The sequence below is a fragment of the Falco cherrug genome, chromosome 1 (assembly GCF_023634085.1).
Source record: "Falco cherrug isolate bFalChe1 chromosome 1, bFalChe1.pri, whole genome shotgun sequence".
In the NCBI taxonomy this organism is placed as follows: Eukaryota; Metazoa; Chordata; class Aves; order Falconiformes; family Falconidae; genus Falco; species Falco cherrug.
The window spans coordinates 52,648,335-52,672,435 of NC_073697.1; the positions used below are offsets into that span (position 1 = coordinate 52,648,335).

At 43.2% G+C, this 24,101-nt stretch overlaps 1 protein-coding gene across 2 annotated transcripts; it reads right to left on the bottom strand.

The window, feature by feature from the left end:
• Positions 1 to 92: 92 nt before the first annotated feature.
• Positions 93 to 22,762, bottom strand: NSG1 (neuronal vesicle trafficking associated 1). Of its 2 annotated transcripts, XM_055702809.1 has the most exons (5): positions 22,456 to 22,762; positions 21,748 to 21,898; positions 18,146 to 18,262; positions 6,724 to 6,834; positions 93 to 1,479 (listed from the first exon to the last, which is right to left on the bottom strand). In XM_055702809.1, exons 2-5 carry the CDS (start codon positions 21,874 to 21,876, stop codon positions 1,279 to 1,281), a joined length of 558 nt encoding a protein of 185 aa, XP_055558784.1. In that variant the 5' UTR covers positions 21,877 to 21,898; positions 22,456 to 22,762; the 3' UTR covers positions 93 to 1,278. The 2 variants fall into 2 exon arrangements, with proteins under 2 accessions (XP_055558784.1, XP_055558792.1); XM_055702817.1 differs by lacking the exon at positions 6,724 to 6,834 and having other exon boundaries at positions 22,456 to 22,686.
• Positions 22,763 to 24,101: the final 1,339 nt, after the last annotated feature.

Here is a 24,101-nt window from a genome sequence, read left to right on the forward strand (position 1 = left end):
AGATGCTTCACACACTTTTGTCCAGCTTTTAAATTAAGATGTCTTTTGTAATATGTATTTAAGATTTGTAATAAAAATGAAAACATGGTTTCACACAAAGAATAGGTAAGTCTGTAATTGCAATGGAAGTTTAACGTGCATCCACAATACTATGTTCTACATCTTTCCCCCTCCCAAGCCATACATAAACAGTTCTACTCTTCGCTCTGTTTCACATGTAGCTTTAGAACAGCCAGTGCTGTTAACTAATATGCTATTGTTTCACTTGTGATGCTCTGTGTTTTAAGAACTATCCAACTGCAAAGCATACATCAACTGAAAGCTCCTTCTAATTAAGAAAAAGGGAAAATGTTAATGCAACAGAAGAGAAAATTTAGACATATTACTCCCTCAGTTGTATCCAACAGATTACATAATGGACCACACATACTGTGAACGGGCTTTCTGCCTCTTAAGTATGACCAAAAGATGTCATTTCTCATTTGAACAGCCTGAACTGTTTATTTTTTTTACGCTATCCTCAACATCCATCACTAAAACTGTCCGTGGTTTTCCATAATGTCTAGCTAGTTAGTGTTTTCAGTGCACATCCTTACCAAGATGCTAAAGCCAAAGTGGAAATGCAGTTAAATCCTGTTGACAGCAATAACAAAACACTGAGCATGCCTTGTTGCAGAGAACTTTGTTATCATTTACAAATAAACAACAGTAAAGAAAATGTAAGAAAAATGCTACCAAGTTTCTTTCTCCGTACAAGTCATTACATTATGCCTTTGCCATCAATGCTGACTATTATTCTTGCTTCAGCCAACTAAATACTAAATACAACTTTCAGCTAAACAAGAGATCACTCTGGTTATGGCTGGGGTGTTTCAGTTTGCAAAGTGACAAAGAGTAAGAAAATGTATAAATAAAGTATCAATTCAGACAACAGAACACATGACTTCTCTAAGGTCCAAGCCCTGAAAATCCACTGAAGAAATCTGTCAGTATCCAATAAACTGCAAGAACATATCTAACATCGGATTTTTTTTTAACATTGAAAATGGTGTCAAAGCTCTAAAGCAATGCTGATATGCACCTTGTTTTATGCCCATGAATGTTCTGCAGCAAGTTTTGGGTTGGTTTTTTTTTTGCAAAGCAGTATCAGCAAACAGAAGCAATTGCACCATAAACATGAGTAACCTCTAAATTATCCATGATTATATTTAATGAAAAGTTCCTTAAAGTCCCTTAGTTACCTTCAAATGACATAGTGTTAATAATTAGCTTATCATACTAGGCTGATTTCTCAGCAGCTTCAGTCTCCTGTTCAGATAGTTTCTCTTCTGACAGTACTGTCATCCACGGGGACACTGAGCGCGTGATGGTTTGTTTGGCCAGATTGTAGTGGTTTATGACTGTGTAAAATTTCCCTCGAGCACTGGAGTCTTGTTCGGAGTAGTAGTTTTCCAACCCAGCTGGAATGCATTGATTATTCTGAAAAGAAAATCCATTACTTAGATTACAGATACAGCCCCATACACACAGAAAGGAGGTTAAGTTTTTTCTTCTTTTCCTTTTAGTCTCAGCCAACGTTCAATTTCTGTGAGTTGACATACAACACAGGGCAATTAACTACAGTGTTGTCCTACTGTGCTTAAAGTGTTCTTCCCTGCCATCCTTAAAACTACCGAGTGATTTGCCAGGAAGACCAATCCAGGTTTATACACCAGAATAATTAACATACACGAAACATACTTGCCTAGAATTTTTTCTAAAAGCACTCAATCTCTAGTTCCAGCCATATTTCGCTGGTTTTTCCTCCCCACCTTATTCCACCTGTTTGGTCTGCGATTACAGATGTCTGTATCCTACTGTCAGAGTCGCTTCAGGCGCTTTAATACAGTGGTTTCAGTCTGAGGGACAGAAATTAATACAGATGTGTTTTGCTGCCAAGGTATGAACAGTTCTGTAGCCCAGTAAATAAGAAGACATACAGGGAAAACATCATGGGTGGCCAGTGTGTACACACGTACAAAATACTGGACTCTTGATTGTCAAAAAGATGTAGCCAACAGAAGGCTTTTCAAAAGCTATCTTCAGCTGTGGGACTACATTATTTAATTTCCCAGAAGTGTAAGAGCACTACATAGAAACTGCTAGAAGCTCAGAGCTTTTGAAAGGGAAATACATGATTTAGAGAGTTAAATACTAAGTGGGATCCAAACTTTGCTGTCATCTTAAAAACCAAAGTCAATGCACACATGCAGTGCATTAGTCAGCAGGTATCATCTAGCAACCGTTCCAGCAGCGATGCGGCACAAGCCTACGAAGCAGCAAGCTGCACTGAAGGAAAAAATGACGCAGCTGGATCCTGCGACCCCCTCAGATTTTGCTCCAGTAGGTCACGGGTCTCTCCACAGGTCCTCTGCCATATCTGCCAGCCCAGGCAGTCTTGCCTGACACCTCAGTGTTGGGGCAGCCGTATGGATGACTGAATTGATCCTCTAAAATACAAGCCATGAGTAGCCGCATCTTTAGGAAAATTAAGTTTAATAATTTCTATTATGGCAGTCTTAAAAAGAATAGGCGGTTTGGTCTTCCTCCACGAGAAGTCTAGAATTTATAACACTATAGCACAGCAACTTTGAACTGCTACTGTTCTCATAGCAGTTGGCAAGCAAAATTTAATATTGTAAATTTCTGACCACAAAAACACATGCAAAAATGTCAATAGTTTTTAGGACCGGACACTTATCTCAAACATGTCCACATTTACTTTTGGGTTGACTCCTGTCCTTGTCAGGAAAAAAAAAAAAAGGAAAGTGGCATAAATAAGCACCAGTAACAACAGTTTCAAGTGGTTTAAATCATAAAGCACAAAATGAGTGGGGGAAGATCCAGCAAAAATTCCTGACAATACAAATTTTGCATCCTAAAAATGTGAAAAAGAGTGAAAAAAAGCATCAAAAGGTACGAAAGAAAAAAGGAAGACTTGCCAAAACAACAGGCCTACGGGTAGTCTTACGAACCTGCCTGCCGCCAGTAAATAGCGTCTTGTGGCAAATTTGGCTGCTGTGAGAAGATTCGCTGCTACAAGACCAACAGCCCTCCCACGGAGTTAACACCTCATCGGCTCTAACCCGCCTGTGACAGAAGCCTCAATATGTGTCGGACTCACAGCAGTGCTCGAAGTTAGCACATCCATCCAGCTCCCGTCTATTTGTTATCTTTCGTTAACACAGCAGCCAGGGCAAATCTTCCCTCACAGTTTTGTTTGAAGTAGCACTACAAAGCAGATGGGATTTAACCCCAGCTAAGCAGACACTTGTGCCTGTTCAGCACTGTGTAAGTCAACAGAGGTCTCCCCATGGTCATAATCATCGTATATACCAGCTGCAAGACTGAGGCCTAGATTAAAAAAATAATCATCCAGGAATCTGGAATAGAGCTATTTGATATGCATGTTTACCTACAGCAACCATGTCATCTTCTGGAAGGATTATCCATGCTTTATCTGGGATAACTGACACTACTTCTGATGTAATAAAATGACTAAGAAGTACCTAGACACAGACATCTTTGTAGTGATTATTTCACCCAGTCACGGGATGTAGTCACAATTCTAAATATTTAAAATGGGGGAAGGAATACCATCCACTGATCTCATGAAATCTGCCAAGGAGATTCAAGCAAATACAATTATTAGTGCTGAAGACAAGCTAAGATTACTGCCAGCTTACAAAAAATGCCTTTTAAAAGCAATTTTCTTTCTAAGAGGTAAAATGACTCAGTAATGTTATTTCTTGTATTCACAAACATGCACAACATCTGACAGAACAGCCTAAAGAAACACACAGCAGAGTCTCCATCTTGACTGCATTTTTGTTGCCAGGATTTCATGTTTCTAGAGAAGACAGGAAAAACCTCCTCTTTTACTCACTGCTCCTTCTGTTCTGCCCAAGGACAGCCCCCTTCACTTTAGCTCCTAATCGAGGCAAGCTATGCAGCACTCGGGGGTGACTGAGCGACATGAACTGGTGCCGATTCTCATCCTGCCGCCTGCCTGACAGCTTCAGCTTATGCAGAGTATTTCTCTCCATCCTTTTTATTTGTTTCCATGGTTCCCAGGTGAGAGAAGTAATACAGAAGGCCACAAGGAGCTCCACAGCGAGTTGCCAGTCTCTTGTTTCTTTCACAACCTTTCTATTTCAGAAATTAGTTACGGGTTAAAGACTTCGATGCCAGAGAAAATCATGGCTGCCAGTCTCTGACTGTATTAAGATGACTCCTTCTGTCCCTTTGACATGAAGACCCCAGTGGTATTCACTTACAAATAGTATCTTCTGTCACATTAAGTCTGCTGGGTCAGTAATTCCAAACTTAACAGATGATGGTGTTGTCTTTAATGCCCTGAAATTACTTCATTGCACTGTCCACAAGCCTGACAGAGCAGAAGTGCTGTGGCAACGAAAGCTAACAGGTAACAGGTTAAGAGTATGGAACACAGTGATGCCCTGGAGAAATTCCTTCAGGGTGTAAGTGCACTCAGGTCTCTGAGGAAAGCTCTGGTGAGTCTCACCAATACCCTGTAATGAGTACTTCAGAGGAGTGATCTACACAACAGCAGTACCAGGGCTGTCTCAGAAGGCTTCAGCAAGCACAAACTCAAGGCTCAAGCAGTTTAAGATTGCTATACCAAGGAAGATGAGCACCTTTTTAAGCACAGCTTCAAGTACTGGGTGTGTAGGACAGCAGAAAGGCTGAAAACACTGAAACCTTTGGAACTGCTCCATGTATGAGAGCATCAAAGCAGAGAAGAGCGAGTCTGACTCAGAGCTGCGGTAGCTCAGCCTTTATGCGGAGATTCCCATGGTACCAGGCTTCCTGAGGCAGGGGACGCCTTTGCCCTTAACCAGGGGAAATCACACCAGCATCCAAAGTCTGGGGAGATCCAGGCCAGGGAATGTTGTTGAGTCCACCTGAAGGACAAAGCCAGTCCACAGAGACACTGGTCACAAGGTGACAAGACTTTTTCATGTCTCTTAGGACATCTGTGCCAAGCTATGCCATGATGTATTACAGACTCTCCCAAAAAAGATGCAAAGGCAAAAAATATGAATTCACATGAACACTAGTAACTTCAGGCCTTGTGTCATTTGCTGATGTGTTTATCCTGTAAAACTCTTGAGGAGTTACATGACTAAAGATGCTGTGTCTCCTGGCACCCAACACCGGGAGAGTAACACCGACGCCGCCCTGTGTATGTGCTGCACCTTAAAAACAAATCATGGGACTTCTATTTCAAATGCAGGGCCCTAAGGAGAGAAGCCCACCAGACTGTTCACAGTGCAACCGAAATACAGCTAGGAAAACATCCTCTCCTTAAGTATTTGCGACACTAGGAAGACAAGACAAAAGAAGCCAGAAGGCTGCAATTCAAAGCAGGGAACAACATGGTATGAAAGGAACTGGAAGCAGCGGACTGTTAACCAGGATTACAACAAGAGCACAATAACTGGCCATTCTTGTCAAGTCAGGATAACATCAAGACAGGCTCGGTAGCAACATACAGTCCATATTCCAAATTGCTCAAAGCCAAGAGAAAGCTTAGGAGAAAAAAAAGGCTTTGTCCCATGAGACAAGCACAGAGGAGTTTCAGTGCTTTTCTGAGACAACACAAAAAAACAACAGCAGAAGCAAAAGCTGGATCTCCTGAGTTACAGCCAAATATTCTAACTACAGTATCTCTTGCCCTTCAACTAAGGGAAAGCAGTAACCTAAAACTGAATGCTTGGAGCTAAGTTAATCCAGCAGGGCATCACTAATTTTGCACCAGCTTCTTGTAAGATACTTACGTGCCTGAAGTGACAGTCTTGAACAGGACTGTCAAAGGAGTGCTGCGGGAGCCACTCCTTTTGAAATCCTTTCAAAGATCATACTAGGTACCCATTTGATTCATTACGTGAGCAAATAGTCTTAAAAAATTAAGAGGGAAGAACACCATCATCACTGCTACTTATCTAATTACAGCCAAGTTCAACCCTGCTAAATTTAAACTGAGAAATCAATGTTACTTTTCTGACTTGCAGCCCAGGTCATCGCTGAGGAGCCTGCACTACCATCTCGCGTGAATGATGTGAGCCCCAGCCTCCCTTTCAGTTAGAACCAGTAGTTTTTCCAATAAATGTGTTTTCCCTTTTTTGGCATCACTTCTGGCCTGTGGCAGTAGGGCTCAGAGGTCACTGTTCTAGAACAAGAAGTTCTTTCTACAAAAATAACCCTAAGGTAACTCTGCTACTCTTAATGAGAACATCACTCTACTGTTTCTTTGACACATATTCCAGAGTAATTTTTTTTTCTCCAGGTTTTAACATTCTCTGCTTTCCTAACACGCATGAATTGGGACAAACATGCAACATTAAACCATATACCCCAATAAATGAGAGCTTTTTCCAGACAACTGCATATGAAGTAAGTTTGAAGGATGCTGGTGTTGGGACTTTTGCTGTATTTTCAATGTTTAAAGCATTAGCAAAATAAGAACATTATGAAAACACTGCAGTAGTATAATTTCAATTATAAAATAAGTAGAAAGAAACATAGCAGGAAGCACAGTAACCTATGAAAACAAACACCAATTTCTATGCAATACAGCATGACTTAATCAAGGTTATGCAGAAAACAACGTGAAGAATATTACATACTCTCCTATTTTTCTAGAATGTGTATGCAATTTACCTTGAAAACAAATCCTTCTGGACAGGAATGATCATACTTGTAAACCTTGTAGACTACCAGAAATACAACACAGGTTAAGAATGCAAGGGCAAAAAGAACCAGCACAGTTACCTGTAATGAAAAATAAAACATGCTTATGTTAGTAATGCACTGCTTAGTATATTGCTGTTTGTTACTGCAGGCAGCAGAAGCCAGCAACGAATGCACTTTACAGTAAAACCAAGCAAAAGATAAAACCGGTTTCTTAATTACTGAGGGAGAACAAGGAAGCAGCACTTAAGTGCCTCTACCTCCCCCTTCTCAGAAGGCAAGCAGATCATCTGGTCAGTGGCCCGTTGCCTCTGTACGGCAAAGGCTTTTTTGGTTGCATTTCTTCTGTTCAGTGCACACAGGGCCAGGACACGCAGAGGTAGCTTGGGTCTCCCGCTTCTTCAGTATCTGGATGATGTAAGTGTAAGTCTAGTTTATGTCAGCTGATAAGCATGTTTATTTTCCCTGCGCCTGTCCAGGAATAGAGGCAGGTGACAGTAAGTTAGCACAGGTGTCATCCAGATAATGCATAGGTGATTCTTGGCAGGGCATGGAAAAAGTAATGTCTGCCTGCTATGAATGTATGGACAGTTACATCAGTAGTCTGCATGCTTGGTTGCTCAATTCCCCTTGATTTATAGGTTGAAACAGTACTTCTTCATCACACAGAGATTGTACAGGAGTAGTTCACTGCCAGATCCGTAAGGGAATACACCATGTTCAACACAGGGCTAGCCTCGAGGAGTTCTGTTCCACATCTCTCCACAGTGCTCACAGAGAAGCCATTACAGACTGCCCTACATGGCACTGACTTTTTACTGTGGCCGTAAGCACCTCTCTGGTCCCGAACTCGGTCTGGCGGAAAATCCAAGACACACCTTAAGCTGAATCTGAAGCCAGTGTCAGTATCAAGCTAACCTTTCCCGGGAATAAACCAAGCAGCTGGAGACCCACAGCCTTTTAGGTGAGATGGGAGACAGAATTACCTCTAGAATTAACTTACCCATTGACAAGAGAAAGCCCAAGATTTTGGCCTAGCAGTTAAATTGCAAAGCTCTCTTAATTCAGACCCATTTTTCTGGAAAGAGTGAGCTCAGCAAATAGCATTAATTACCTAGGAGGGCGTCCCAGGTGTGTGGTTTTATTATTTTAAAGCAACTACTGACAGAGAAATGAGTAGCTCAAGGAGATTACAGAGTAAGAGTGGTTGACTTGTTTTCTGGGGGGCAAGTTAGAAAGAAGCCAGCATGGGCTACAACAAACAGAAACAAACAAGATTATGTGATTAATTAATTAAAGTATAATATGATCTAATTTTTAAAGGAAGACAAGTAAGCCAGCTGTATATATCTCCTAAAAACAGAACGTGGGCACATCAAGGTCAATTATGCAAACAAGAATAATCTAGTATTTCAGAAAGGAACAAAAAATTGTAGCTATCCCTCTTGGTTAAAAAAATCCACCGCACACTCCCTTTATGCTAAACCCCAGAACTAACAGGATTTGCAACACTGCAAACTGTGTGTGGCAGCAGGACTAGTAAGTACAATGAAGGACTGAGATGAACTTTTAGGGACTGCTCAGGCTGGGGAAGGGAACTTCACCATGGGCAGACAACAGCAAATGCTACATTTCCTGGCTGAAACAAGGCTGGTAAGTATCGTGTGCTGCTGAAGCCAAAGATTTTGTAAGGATTTTTGATAGATAGAAAATAAGCAAAACAAAGGAGGGCCAGAGGAGAAACAAGAAAAACTGCAGATCAGAAAGTAATTCAGCAGAAGAAATATATATATTAATGTAACAATGCCAACTGAAATGAGATATGGAGAAAAGGACCTTTCTGGTTAATAGCAACGTTCTCAGAACATCACTAGATTACAAAAAATAAACACAACCAAACCATATTCTTAATCACCATCCAAAAACCTCACACCGAGATCCATTTTCAAATTTAGTTAGTCTTTCCCCAAGTTTATTACTCGTTTGCATACATGGAAGTTAACATGGATAGATCACTCTGTCTTGCCAACCTCGTATTTCCTGCTCACGTGTCCATGTCTCAGTATGTGCTGCATGAATCCAAGAGATAAAGCGCATTTTCTTTTCTGGTCATTTTCTGTGGCTCAGTTCAGTAAGGAACAAGGTAACTCCCCCGCCCCATTCCTGACCAAGCTATGCCCTAGCTCAGCCCTTCTCGTACGTTTCTAATCAGGCCTCTCCCTTTTTTCTTCTATGGTTGGTTGGGGCCCCTGCCTGCGTTTCCTCAGCTATCCCACCCACACACATGGCCAGGGCCCTTCACACTCTGGCTTGGCCCAAACCTTGTATCCCATCTTCCAGCGTTTTCCACGCCCCACAACTGTAACCACCTTATTGTCTATTCTCCTCCCAAAATTCTCCTTGCACTCCAGGCTCTAGAAAAACCGACCTTTCCCCTCTAAGCCCGCAGTTCGCTCCCACTTGGGGCTCCTTGTCCCACCTCCCTAATGCCTTGCTGGTATCTCTAAGTCCCATGCGCTGCCTGCGTCACACTGTTCCCACATGCAGATGCCCAGGGTCCTCCCGCCCCACCAGGCCAAGGGGCCCTAACCATGCCTGTGCCCCAGTGCAGGTCCACAGCCCTGGCTGCCCGCGGGGCCATGGGCCCAAGGCTGCCTTCCCCCATGGAGCTCCAGCTGCTGCTGGGCAGCCTGGGAAGATGAGGAACCAGAAAGGAGGGCGAAGCCTTCACCCTGCCCAGCAGCTCTACAACACACACAGAGCCTGCTCCAAGTTGCAGGTTTTGGGTCATGCACTTCCCACCACTTCCCACTGACTCAAGGTGTAAGGTACACCATTCCTTTTGCTCTGACAGTCACTGCTCTTTCCCTTGCAGAAGAAAGCAAAGAGAGACTAGCAAGTAGGGATAGAAAAGATAAAATCCAGATGGGATTATTGCTGAGGCTACCCATGCCCTACAAGATATATTCCACACAGCCTTTGAAACAGGCTGCTCTCTCCAGCCGCACAGCCCTGTGTCACGGGACGCGGACACCAAGCAGAACGATTGCTATGGTTCAGATCGATTGAGCTCACATTTGTCTCCTCCACAGATAGGAGTAAACAGTTTAAATGCTTTGGAAAATATCCTCAAATCTCAAAGCATTTTAGTCTTATTCCCTGGCCATCCTACTAGCAGGGGATAGTAGAATTGTAACGTTATCTCCCAGTTGTCACCATTTTGACATACAGATGAGGCTTTAGGACCATACTGTAAAGCTAACGAGCAATTTTGTAGTTGAGATCAAATATGAGATAGACAATAGGAAAAGATTTATATTTCCACAATCACTGCAGGATCACTCTCTCCAAGGCTCTGAAACTGTTTTGGAAAGTAACTGTGTTTTTTGAAAGAGGTCAAAAGCCCAACATTGTATGAATTGCTGGAGCCTGACAACCTCAGAGCTGATTTGCTGAGACATGGAGCATTTAGCTGGTTCAGTGACCTATGTGGAGCTGTGAGTTCTCACTGCTCGTACAGGTCATATCCAGCATGGTTCTTCCATTGCCACACAGTAAGCCACTAGAAAGAGCTCTCAGGGCTCCTGGTTCAGAATTCTGATGGAATCTTTCTCTCTGTTACACTATTTCCTAATGTTATTAATTTTGGTATTAAAATGTAAATTTTTACTCTCATTATCTCCAATAATTTGCAATCACACTCCATTTGCAAATCCCTAATCAAGTAAGCTCTTGTCTCCTTCCTATTAGAAGAGAAGCTCCCTTCTGTTACCATCCTTCAGGATACAAGTAACTTTTATTTAAGTAAAGGACAGTCGCACACACAAATGACACAGATGGAAAGAAATCCATCACGGGATTCCAAGGTGATCGCAATCACCTATTAATCCAAACCACTTCTCCCTTACAAGCTGAAAATCCTCCTCTTAGTTCTAACAGCCATCTTCCTTCATTCTCATAACCCCACCACTGATGGTCCACAATTGTCAGACTCCCAGGTTCACTTCTGAGCCTGAGGCAGTCAGCTTCCCTCCCCCACCAGTAACACAGCTCTACCTCTCTGCCTCTACCTCTCTGCCTCACCTTCTGAGCCCTCTCCTCCCAGATGCCTTTCAGAAATACAAGCATGGAAAAAGGGAAGCCGACAAGGTGCTCTTTAGACCATAAGCACTACCAAAACTGCCATTTTAATGCTTTCTTTCACAGCAACTTTCAACATCCACTAAAGAATAAAGAGAAGTGATTCTCTTCTTCCTACTGAGGCACTAGCAGCAACTTGCCCTCTTCCTCTGTGGCAGGAGAGGATGCAGTGCATGCACAATCACCAGTCCCTCTCTTCTGGAAGGAAATCTTGAATCTCTTCTCTTTGTGGTAGCCAACGGGCTGATTGCAGGGCCCCACACAGTGGGAGCAGAAGTCTTTTGCATTGCTATGATCATTCACTGCCATGTACATCCTGCAGAACTCCAAGGTGACTGTCACACCACATGATGAGCTTTTAAAATACTTTTTATGAAATAACTACAAGATAGCACAACAAATCATTTATTTTAACTAGGAACCAAAAGCGTGGTTTTGTTTTCATTCTTGACAGTGTCCTTTCAAGTTGGTTTTAAGGGGATCTGGCAGCAAAACTAAGTGAACAGAAAAGATGACAAGATATTATGTATGTGGCAGATTTTTTAATAGATTGCAAGTGAAGAGCAGAAGAAGGACAATGTCTAGCCAGAAGCCATTACAGTAATCAAAACGAGAGATGACTAATGAATGAACTAAGTGTACCCACAGCAAAAAAATACCATCTTCAGACTCTGTAAGCATTTAGCTGAACAAATGAAACTCACCAGATCTGACAACTATACTAACATATAAACAGATCACGGTAAGACCTTATTATCAACATCTGCTAGATCCTCCCCCAGTCAGTCCACCCTACTTTGCTACAGTGGCAAAACACTGAAAGATGTTATTTTCTCTGCCTGGCTATTGCAGTCTCCTCCTTCCTCACTTCCCTAACATTTATTGTGCTCAAGTTGGAACACTACAGAAAAATGCATCAATTGTACCAACTATGCCTGCTTCTCTTCAGACTCTTTCCTGGCTCCTGTACCTTTCAGAACAAATTACAAGCCATGTTTCAAGGCATGCACAAGTCTCCCCTTTTGCTTGTCTTAAAGCCTCCATCTCCTTCCATTTTGCCAGTATCCCACTGTCCTACTGAAGCCTGGGTGCCATCTGGTTTTCCTCTGCCTTCACTTCCACCTTTCTCATCATGTCTCCTCTTCTTGCCTGAAATTCTTTCATTAACCCACTCTTACTGTGCTGCTTTGCACCGCCCTCCTTCATACTTTTCCTTCCATTGCGCACCTTTCAGCACACAACCCACCTAGGAGCATTCCTGTTACTATGAGAAGTGGAACTAAATGGAACTAAGAAGACAGGCAGTAATTTTCACTGCTCAATCACTGGCACTTGGTCACATTTTATCTCTGCTCTACATCTATGCGTTATCTATTTCAATTGCAGCCTCTTGAGAACACAACTTTCATTTCTGATTTGTCTGTAAAGTGCTAGGCACAGACTTGGTGCTAGCACCAAACGACAAGAGTGAGGACATACATTTATAGAGCATCTTTCATATGAAGTGATTTACAACCACCTTATGCTCTGCTCACCAGTGAAATGCAAAGCCTTCTGGAATGAAATACAGCAACTCTGTACAACCATTTAGGACAGGAAATTAAGATTATTGCTATCCAATTTAAACTACTAGAGAATTTTAGGCAGGCAGGCTGTAATTACAATAGATTGCATCTGGCTGCATCCCACAGAATAAAATTTGTAAAACATCCCATTGACTTCCCTGCAAATGGCCGTGACCTCCATTTCACCTCTCTCCACTAAAATCCTGCATCTCCAGCTGCACAATGCCCTCTACCAGTGTGTTACAGAACACTGAAATCAGCTCTCCACTTCCCCTAACATTCCTGCTTTTCCAAAATTACATTCTTGGTTGCTGTTACTTGGGCCATGAAAAATTCGCCTGAAACAATGCACTTAAGGATTAAGAAATGTTCAATTTGAAGCAAATGGTAACATGAAAGAAAAAGAAAGGAACATTCACATCTACATACACATTTGACTCGTATTCATTTGTGAAGCAATCCAAATTATACATAAAAACTCGGCACAACTTCCCATACTTGCTATAGGAATATACATACATACATACATACACACACAAGATGACTGGTGACTCAAAGACAACCAGGTGCCTCATTTCAGAAGAGTATTTCTAACATCATGTGTCACACTTAGCTACATGACTCGTATCTATCTATTAAACTAACTTCTTCACCAGAACATTGCTATCAAACCTTTGTCCTCAAAGAAAATTACAGTTTTGGGGTAGACTGTACAGAAAAAACAGGAGAAATAAAAGACTGTCCTCAAACAGAGATGACAAAGAGGAAGAGAGAACTGGTTTGGCTGCTTACCTGGAGATGACTGGAAGTAGCAGCAAGGCAGACAAATTTATGAAGGACAGTAACTGAAAAAAAGCTACAGACCCAGTGCTTATTAACAGCGACAGTGCAAGACAACAGAAGCAGCCTGCAAGTGAGTCTGTTAATGAAACCTGAGGGAGATACTGCTAGACAAAAACACTTTAAAAGGCAGGGCCTTGAACATCTAGCACCATGGCTTAACAAAAACAGATAACAAGGCAGTGGCCTTGAGAGTCTTGCACTTTGGCTTAACACAGCTGTTCATGACAACGTTGCCATTATCTTCCATCACATGGCACCATGTATTAGCTTCTTAACTACTGAGACCTGAGAAAGGAGTTCAACAACCCTGTGGCCCTGAGATAAGAACATTGTTACCTTCCCATACAAATCCCAAAGGTACTACTGAGGCCAGGAGAAAGGCTGGAAAAGATTACTACAGAAGAGGAAAGTCTATGGAAGTGTTAATTAACATCTGGAGAGACCCAAAATGCTTTCTGTGTCACCAGTGTCACTGGTTCTGCTCCAAGAAAAGGATTTCTAATGGATACAGTGACAGAGGACATCTGACTTAAAGCAGGGGAGCCGCTGTTAGGCATCCACTTTACTTAAATCTTCCAGCTCTGACTGTAAAAAAATTCCTTTTAACCAAAAATTTAGTAGGATTGTCAATGTCATATCAGTGAACTATCAAACATTTTAAAAAAATTGGAAAATGACAGTTGCCATGCAGTGCCTTTACTTACCTCAATTACTTTAAAAATAAAATAGCAGCTACATTGAAAGGATCTCCCTTTAATTTTCTTGTGTGAATAACAACAGAAAAACTAAAAGCCTGCCAAGTGCTTATAGTTGTGAGCAACTTCAGCCCTGTGAGTAGTTCTACTGAAGAAAACAGAACTACTCATGGTAGTAAGTACCTGTCACTCTTCCAGCACTAAGTGACAGACACAGAACATACTTAAGGAAGTGATACCCTTTACAGACATCAGCTGACATCTCATGCACCTAACAGAGGAAGCAAAGAGAGCTATTTAACACACAGAGTAAACACACAGAAACAGAGAGAGGTATTTTCCTTGTCTCTGATTATTTCTGCAGCAATAATAATCACTGGTATTATTAAGAACAGGTAAAAAAGTCTTGAGGCAGAAGTAAGTTTTAAAGGATGCCCCTTTAAGACAGATCACAAAATGGAATATTTAAATATATGTTGCATACATTTTTTTCAGTCTTAAAACAACCAGGTAAAACTGCGAGAACTGATTTTCAAAGGAAGTCTCGATTCCTTTTCTGTAACCTCATGCAGACATTTCAACAGCTGTTGCTGCTTGATAGTACGTGGCTTGCACCATATGGTCTTACCACAGAAATAACCTTGAGGCTTTGGCTCTGCAGTTACTTGTACGTAGAGATACCAAGGATAAACTCTGAAGAATTGAACTGCTTTGAATAAACCAAATGGTTGAAAGCATCCTACAGCTTGAGTGTATTTAAGGGTTTGAAATTTATCGGGAAACATACTTGTTTTCAAAATAATGCTGAATGTTTCTTATTCAGGTTTCCCCAAAGAGAGAAAAAATCTCATGCTTTCATACAACAGACATTTTTATAAATTGGTGTGTTTGTGCACAACTGTCAACTGTAGCCCAGTTCAATGGGTGTCGGAACAGAAATCCCACTACAAAAATCCAAGTGGAGTTTGTAAAAACGCTGCTCTGTCAACAGGGGAAACAAGGTTTGGCCTTGGGCAACTGATACCATCAATTTACTCCTGCAATAGCTTCCTCCTATGTTCTGATTCATAGGACTCCTTTGAAATGGTATGTCCACCCTTGTGTTATTCTGTACAGCAGACAATTTACAGGACAGAAAAACCTGCCCCATTCAAAGTTGCTTTCCAGATGTGAAGGACCAACTTCCCACACTAGCCTATGCCATGCAAAGAACAAAAGCAAGACTTTAATTCTCAATCGAAAATAATCTTCAGTGAAAAATCATATCTTCCTTGGTGTGGTTAGTGCCATAAAACTAAATTAAGACGGGGTTCTCAGAATCAGGAAGTCTTCACACTCTTCTGACCGATTCTGATTTGAATTCAGAATGTGGCTTCATACAGGAAAATTATACTTGCAGTCTTCTTTGTAAACATTCTCAGCTCTGTTGTAATAACTGTAGTAATGTGGACTGAATGCAGAAAATACGTTTTTACAATTTCTTATTCACCCAGCTGCTAAAACACCAAATGATCTACATGACATATGCACATGCTGGAGTTGCTTCATTTGTTATGATGTACAATTTCTCAAAAAGAACAGCTTTAGATGATCTGCACTGCTGAATCCCAGAAATGCAATCTGCTTTGTCCTTATTTAAGAAATACATCTTAGAATACACATGTGAACTATTTGTAAATATGACTGACTGACTTTTTTTTATTTTTAGCACAGCATTTGGGCTAAGTCTTGTGGCAAGCTTATGCATTGATGATGTACAATATTAGTCATTAGAATGGCATCTGAAGCTTTTTTCATGAACACAAGCCAAAGTCAATATCCCACCATTTAAATAATGCCTTTAATAATTACAGCAAATATTTAATTTTCAAACAAATATCCTTTTGCTCTCTCAGAATCAACAGCAGCAGTTACCATGATGGTTCACAATTAATAAGGACCCAGGAGAAAAACCTCACACAATCAGTACTTTTCATCTACATATTTATGAAATTTCATCAATTATTCATGTAATATTTACTACTGGGAGTGGTGAATATGACAATCATCTCTGCTGGAGAACCAGTCAGTTCTCTTTAAAATGTTGCAAGCAGATTAAATCAATTCTAAAACTGTTACATAGAGATTAAGGGACATTTTTAGGACTTGCATGTTTTGCATGAAACTATTGTTTTCAATTAACTGAACCACAGTTTTCCTAATTGATCAACCCCCACGATCTTCTTTAGAAGCCTAGACTTACAGCCACAGTGTGAATCACCCTGCAATTCCCAAGAGATGCCAAATCTTACTGAAACCTCTCTCTGATGCAGTAGTTACCTAGCAGCAAAACCTAGCAACCCTGTAGCATGAGATTAATCCCAGAATGATCATCATAAAGTAGTATCTAAAAGATACTTAACTATGCCATCCAAAGGTATATAAAAACACAACGAAAAAATGCTCAGGCTTCTAACTGTACAGCTATACAAATTACACAAGACTACCCAACAGCACAAACTATTTATTTGTTGTTCACCAAGGTCTCATTTGCTCAGCCCTCCCAACAAACACGGAAAGAACCCAGACCTACAAAGGGATGCACAAAACATTTAGATGTGACTAAGATATTAAAAACCCTTCCTTATCTACAATTTAAGATTTGAGCGATGAAATCCTTTAGTCCCTACAGCTAGTGGGGAACTGCAAAATTCCTCAGGTATAGGTTCTGCTCAGTTGCTTGGAATGAAAGTCCTAGCAGGGTACTTGAATGAAACACTTTCTCCCCTTTCTCTTCTACAACATCGTTAAGCATTTTCAGATCACCTTAGCGTGACCAAGACACGAACAAAAGACAGCCAGACCTAAGTCCTCCTTGTTCTGAGCTGTCCATCTGCACCTTACCCTACAGCAACAGTGTGCACAACCCTCACCTGAGAGAAAGGGGATTACTCTCAAGAACTGGTACTATGGTGCCAGCAGGAGAAAACGTTAGTCAAAATGTAGCATTTTCCTTGAGGGATGGGATGTCCTTGCTCTAAATCAGGGAAGAGAAAAACGGGAACTAGGTTTCTTACCTCCTTAATAAATCCCTGTCACACCCCATAACATCTCTTATTAGCTATCTGGGGGTTCCCCGCACAGCTCACTGGGAACCTACATGCTTCACTGTACAGCTGAAGACTCCACCAGGTGACCTGCACTTAAAACATTTGTCCTGGCAACACTCTGCAAAGTCCCTTTGCAAATGTAGCCTGAAGTCTAACCGCTCAAGCCTTCACTTTGTTTAGAACACTCCAGTTCCACAAAGAGCTGTGTATGTCGAAGGTGGGCTTGGGTTGAAGCAGCTTTTAGATCCACTGGTCAGGCACAAAAGAACTAGATTCTTTGGGTGTGCCCTAAAACTACTATCATGCAAACAGAGGTTAGGAGGGAATCCAAACCTTCACAGAAGTGCCACTTCTGGAAGTGCCAACTTTCCTGCTTTGCTTTACTTACACAGAGCAAAAAAACCTATCCTCCAGTGAGAAGGGGGAAAGGTAATTCAATCCTTGCACCAGTTAAAACTCTCAGCTTTCCTCTGGGACTAGGAAGAGAGTATTAGGGGTGTGGACACTAAAGAGTAAATCCGAGTCAGATTCTTGCTGAACTGCCAGTCGTCACCAAGCTGTAAGATACAGCTGGACCCGGAAAACTGATAGCAAAGAGCTCTGGTATACATCCCTAGGCTGCCAAGTCATACATTTAACTATAAAAAAATACATAATGGACTATGACAGTGCTTTTAAGAGAATGGTTTGGCCACAGTGAAAAATAAGAACCAGAAAGAAAATAAAGACTCTTGTGGTTCTTGTCCTTCAAAACCAACAGGAGCTTTATCCACGTCATAAGAGCTACCTGCATGAAGACCACCACATACACCCTTGGCTGGCCACGTTCTGAAACACACACGCTGACAGAAGTGCTTTCTGAAGTCATCTGCCAGTGAGGGGTTACAAGCAATAATGATGCAAGAAATTGCTGAATACTGAACTATTATAATGCTGAATTTATTTTTCTCATGTTTAGCTACCCACAGCAGCCACTCTGTTAGTTATACCCAGTTTTGACTACAATCAGCAATTGATTTTAAGCACTTCTGTGAACACAAGTGAGTCATTCACTGCTTACCTTAAATCTTTCTGAAACCCCTTCAGTGATGCTGATTGTGAATTCGGCTATTTTAGGAGTACGGAACTTTCCCTTCTTGCGATCAGGTTCATATTCTGTTTTTGTTTTGACCACAACCTTTTTTAAAAGAAAAAAAAAAAAAAAGCTGTCAGTTGAAACTAGCCACAAGTATTTTATTAACTCCTCTTTTACCTGCTTACAAGCGCATCTAGCACAGAATTCCCCCACACGCTTTGTGTAATTCTTTTTCGGAAGCTGTAAGTTGTTATTTTTTTCTGTCATAGCAATCATCAACAAAATTATCTCTCAAACAGGTTTTGATGGACCTACAGAAAGACTTGTTATGCAACAGTTTCACAAGTGTTCAATGTTTTCAGCTGTGGTGGCACTGTGCTGCTATACTAGGCAAACATCTACTCAGTTCAAATCCAAATCATGAAGCTTCCCACTTTTGTACATTTTGAAAATAGCCACCTCCATGTGCTTCAGGAGATCCCATTAACGGCATTTCAAACTGGAGACAAATAGGATGAGAGAATTATTGAAGAGTACCCACAGAAATCTAGCAGACGATGATGCTGCCGGTAGCCATGTTCTGTGAAGGCAGGATTTTGAGTTTAAGAGTAGGAAATGACCCATCTAGTTGCTATTCACTATGTGCTAGACTACAGCTCTTGGCACTCTTTATTTTTAACATCTAACTTCTCATTCACCAACTGCAAGCAGAAAGATGCACATAAACCCTCGAGTTAATGAGATTTCTTGAAACACCCAAGGCTCTTTAACTTCACTTTATTCCTTCCTATGAGCTACTGCCCCAAGCTACACTACATAGCACCTTGCTGTACTCCTAAAATATTAATTACGTCAGTCATATCTCGTGCTCTCCTAGGCATTCTAATTGTACGAATTTTTCACATACCTAACCTATTTGCCTCATTTTGTCTTCTGCAATTTTTCAGGATCTTTTTCAAAGTATCACTCTCAAGACAGGGTACAGCTTGTTGTATTGACAGTGGTATTAAGATTTGCTTGATTTTCTCTGTTGTTTCAAAGAATAAACAGACTCTTCTAGACTCTAATCTAGTCTCTTCTAGATTTTTATAACCAAATTCTATCTTCAGCGCAGCCCATGGTATCAATAGCAGCTACACTACTCTGAAGTTAAGACTGTGGCACTTGCAGGTAGCCAGGCACTGAAACTAAAGCTTTGGGTTCCCCGCTCCTTCCTTCCCTGAAATGGTATCTAGAATGTGTAACTGTACCTAGACTCAGTACCACAAAGCTTATTAAATGCTTTTACAGCATTACACATACACGTGCAGGACACAGGTTGAGAAACTACTTTACCTATTTTCAGCTATAACTAGTAAGATAATAATTATTAACTATTTAACTTTACAGCTGCCCAACAGCATCAAGGAAGTAAACTGCCTGAAGATTTCTGGAACGCTTTTTAGCATTTTACTTCCCTTCCTCCCCCTTTACGTTGCATAATCTCAAGCAACTCAAATCACATTCAGCTGACACTGAACGTACAGTTCTATCTACTTGGTTATGTAATGTCTTCTTTTGTTTAACATACCTAAATATGAATTTAAATCAGTTCATCCCTTTAATTTAGAAGCTGTCAAAACCATCAAATTCTTAGCACTGTAGTCACTACTGTTCAAGAAGTTATGCTTCACTGCCACACTGGAGCCTTGTAAGTGAGTAACAAGCATAGATAGATGAAGTATACACTCCTATTCATTATACATGAGTGTCTTCATACTTCAGAATTTGATCTGTGTGTCCATCTTGACTTAGTTTCCTTTTTTCTTATCAGTTGCTCTACTACTGCCTTTGAGCCTGCAGCAACCAGTAAATATACATCGACATGACTAACCAGTTACAGAATGAAGCCAGTAGGACCAATAAATACATGATCGTATTTTTTCCCCTCTATGTTCACAGAAGGAAAGAAAAGCTAATATACAAATAGCATAGAGGAGGCAATCCAAGTCCTTTATTTAAGCTTCCAGTCTAGTTACTCACTTGCTTTTGTTCAAGACAAATGCTGCGAAGGTGGGAGGAGTTCCACCCCATTCTACCAGGAGCAATCGGGCTGGCACAGAACCTCCTGGGTTCACTACAGAAGCTCTGCTCAGGTTAAAGCGAGCACCATACAGGTCCCTAGTTCAGACTCCTGCTTAGCGCTGCAGTCACTGGTCCTTGGTAATTGGTTAAATCCAGTCACCAGTTGGCAGGCTCATCAGGCACAGTAAGACTTAACTTGTTTTAAAGCCTTAGGGTGCAGTTTTGTCCTTGGTTACAAGATTTACACCCATGTAACCAAGGGCAGAAAATGGACCCTCAGGCTCTCTAACAGCTGTTATGGCTTATTGCATTTATGCCTGCCAACTGGTCACCACACACAACACAGAATAATGTGGATAGCAATTAAAGTGGAGGTCACAAATTTATTTTATTGTCTACAAGCAACACTCTGCTGAGGCAAATTCTACATGCCAAAATTCTTCAACCCAAAATAAGATGATGTGATTTTTTTTGAGCTATGAGGAACGTATAGCTATCAGTTTATCTAGAAGTATAATTGTGAGAAGACACAATGCCAAAAATGAAAATCAGCATGAAGCTGTTACTGACCATTTCCCAGGTAAATTCTGTATGTTTCAAAGACTGCAAAGCTTTTTTGCCAGATGTGTAGCAAGAAATTTGCAAGTATCCTAGTGAAATAGGATACTGAAATAGCTGAAAAAGTATCTTACTACTGTATGCCTTACCTGTAAGTAACACTGAATTCTTTATTGTGAGGAAAATAAATGTATTTACAGGCTATCACATCACCTTCCTAAATCCTTAGTAATCAAGCCGTGTAATGAGGAATGCAGGGTGCCCATTTCCCTTCCAACCTGTAAGCAGCACATCTGACTATACCCTTCCAGTTACAGAGCACCTGAATTGCCTGTTTGGAGGGGTTTGAACCAACTAAGTTGCCAAGGCAAAAACTCAGTGGCCTGTTCTCATCTCATTATTTCAGCTTGTCTGGGGCTAGTATTAATTTCCTATGGAATCGCAGAAGGAACATGGAAGTTTTTTCTCTCTGTGGCCAGCCTGCCCATGCACATCTTGCAGAGAAATAAAGCACTGCTTTATCCCCCCGTTAGGTGGGCATTTTCTGGAGAGAGCAAATTCATGTCATTCACAGAGAATACACAGTACCTTCCAGATAAAAAAAAAAAAAAAAAAAAAAAAAAAAAAAAAAAAAAAAAAAAAAGAAAGAAGACAGAACAGGAAGGGCTATAACAATAGAGCATAGAGAAGCTTGCATTTGCATGTTTATATATTTCATACAGCAGGACTAAAATCTATGTATGTTTATTGCTAACATCTCCAACCACTTTTTAAAGGTGAATCACTACTACTGATTTTCATTCACTTAACTGTTAGGTTTTTTTCTCCAGAGGGAACTGGCATGCCTTAAAACACCCTGTATTTCTTGACATTTCTAAGCTGCTCATTACACGTAACCTATTCTTTTGTTGTTTGCCTGAGATTTGGGTGTGATTCTCCAGGGTGGAAACTAAAGCCTACTGTACCTTATCGGGAGGTGGGAACTGGAGCTGATTGACATCCAGGGGTGTGATCAGGGGGATGGTGTCAAATCCATCCTCCAAAAGGGGCTGCTTTGTGCTCTTCTCGCTGAAATTATTCCCCAGTTTCACCATTCTTCCAGGATAGAGGGATTTTCTGCCGGCACACACAGGCACACACGCACAGAAACGCAAAATGTCAGAAATCCGGAATGCATGAGCCCTGTCCCCAGCCGCCGGGGAACCCCAAATACCTCACGGCTGGGAAAAAATTAGGGGCTGGTCGCTGTGTGCCTCGGTTACGTTTTGGGTAAGTAAGAACGGCAGCCAGGGCTTTTATTGTCAAAGTTAAAAAACAAAAACCCCTCCAAAAACCCCACCAAAAAACCAGAAGCACCCCAACCCCCCGGCACGTCAGCCTGAGCCGAGCGGTGCCTTCCCGCACGGCCCCGGCGATTCATCGCCCCTCGGCCCGCGGGATCGGGGGGGCTCCGGTGGCGGCCCCCGCCCCGGCCCCGGTCCCCGCCACACCCCCCGCTCGCCCCGACCCGGCGCCCCCGCTGCCCGCCCCCCGCAGCGGGGCCGTGCCCAAGGGCCCCCCGCACGCTCCCCCCGCCGCGCCCCGCCATGGCTCGCCCCGGCCTCCCCTCACAGGGGCAGGGGCTGGGGCCGCCCGCGGCCGCCGGGCTGGCGGGCGGCGCCGCCGCCACTCACCGCCGCGGCTCCCGGCCTTCCTCGGGGGGCGGCGAGGCGTCGTTCCGCCGCGGCCCGCGCAGCAATGGCGGAGCGGGGGGCGAGGCGGCGGCTCTCCCTCCGCGGGGTGACTCTGGGCGGCCGCAGCGCCTGGGCCGTGTCGCAGACGCCGCCTGGCTGAGGGCAGCTCTGGAGCAGCAGCACAAAGGGGCCCCGCGGGGATGAGGCGGGCGGCTCCCCCCAGCCGGCTACTGGCGCAGCGGCAGCAGGTGGAGGCGGCGGCGGCGGGGGGACGGGACGGGACGGGACGCGCCGCCCTCCGCGCCCCTCCCCCGGCGGAGCCGCACGGCATGGGGGCGGTGGCTGCCCGTACCCTGCGCTAGCGGCTCCCGGGGCGGGCGGTGGACACGGGAGCCGCCGCTCACGCCCCTCACGGCAGCCCCTTGTCCCTGAGGTAGGGGCCTCCCGGCCGGGCGGCCGCCGCCCCAGGGGAGCCCCGGCGAGGGCAGACTCGGTGCCCCGGGTGGGGAAACCGCGCTGAATACGGCGGCAGCGAGGGGCCCCAGCCTGGCCTTCCCTGCCGGCGGGTCTGGGCGCCGGGCGTGAGGCGGGGGGCGCCGGCGGGGCCGGGGGTCTCGCCGCCGGGCCGTTGGCTTCGTGCTTAGCGCCGCCGCTCTCCGCCCGCCCGGCGCCCGGCGGGGCAAGGGCGATGGTGCCTGCCGGGCGGGCAGGCCGGGTTGGCGCCGGCAAAGCGGGGGAACGCGAGTGTTGGGGCAGGCGCTCAGTCACCTCGAGGTAAACGCGTACTGCAGAGCTCTGCGGCCCCGGTGACAGAGGACGTCTTACGGCCTCGGCTGGCTCGGGGCGGGGAGTGATTGGTATTCACTGTGCGGGCTCCTAACACCCGAGGCCGCCGCATGCCCGCTTTGCTGCCCTGCAGGTGTGCCGCTGCCGGCGGGCGGGGGGCACAGCGCGGTCGGCGACGCAACAGGTGACTTGGGCGGCAGGCGGGTGCTCAGCCTAGGGCCAGTCAGCCAGCTTCTTCGCAGATGACAGCATCAGCAGCCCTTCTGTGTGTCTTGTGCCAGTTGTCCGATCTGAAATGCATTCCATCTCTTTTTCTGAGGTCAACAGTCTGTAATGCGTGAGGCCCGGATTGCCTTCCCAGCTGTGGCGTAAAGCAAGTCATGTCTCTGACTATGGATCATCTTGTCTATCTCATTTATTTCTCCCATCAGTGTTCTGTTCTGAGTAAATAATGTGTAAAATAAGCCTGTCTTGCGTGTTTGATGTTCATAAATCATAGTTAGACGAGTTAAGTAAAAAAAAAAAGTTACTCATTTTCTATAGAAAATCGCATCTGTAAGTGGGAATGAAGGGGTTTCTCAGAAGACCTAAGAAGCACTTTAAGTGTTTAATTTGGGCAACATCCTTGTCTTTGAGTCTTCTTGAACAGAACAGATGAATAACCCATGGATGGATGAGTGTAATCCATTCATCTGTATGTGAAGCCAAAGCCATTCAGAATCCAAATAACATCAAAAGTCCAAGTGATGTTCAGAAGTGTATTTGACAGTATACTATAGGGAGCCAAAATAACACAGCAAATGGTTTAACAAATTGGCTGACTAGGTCTTTTCATCTTTAGCTTCTGTGATTTTATATTT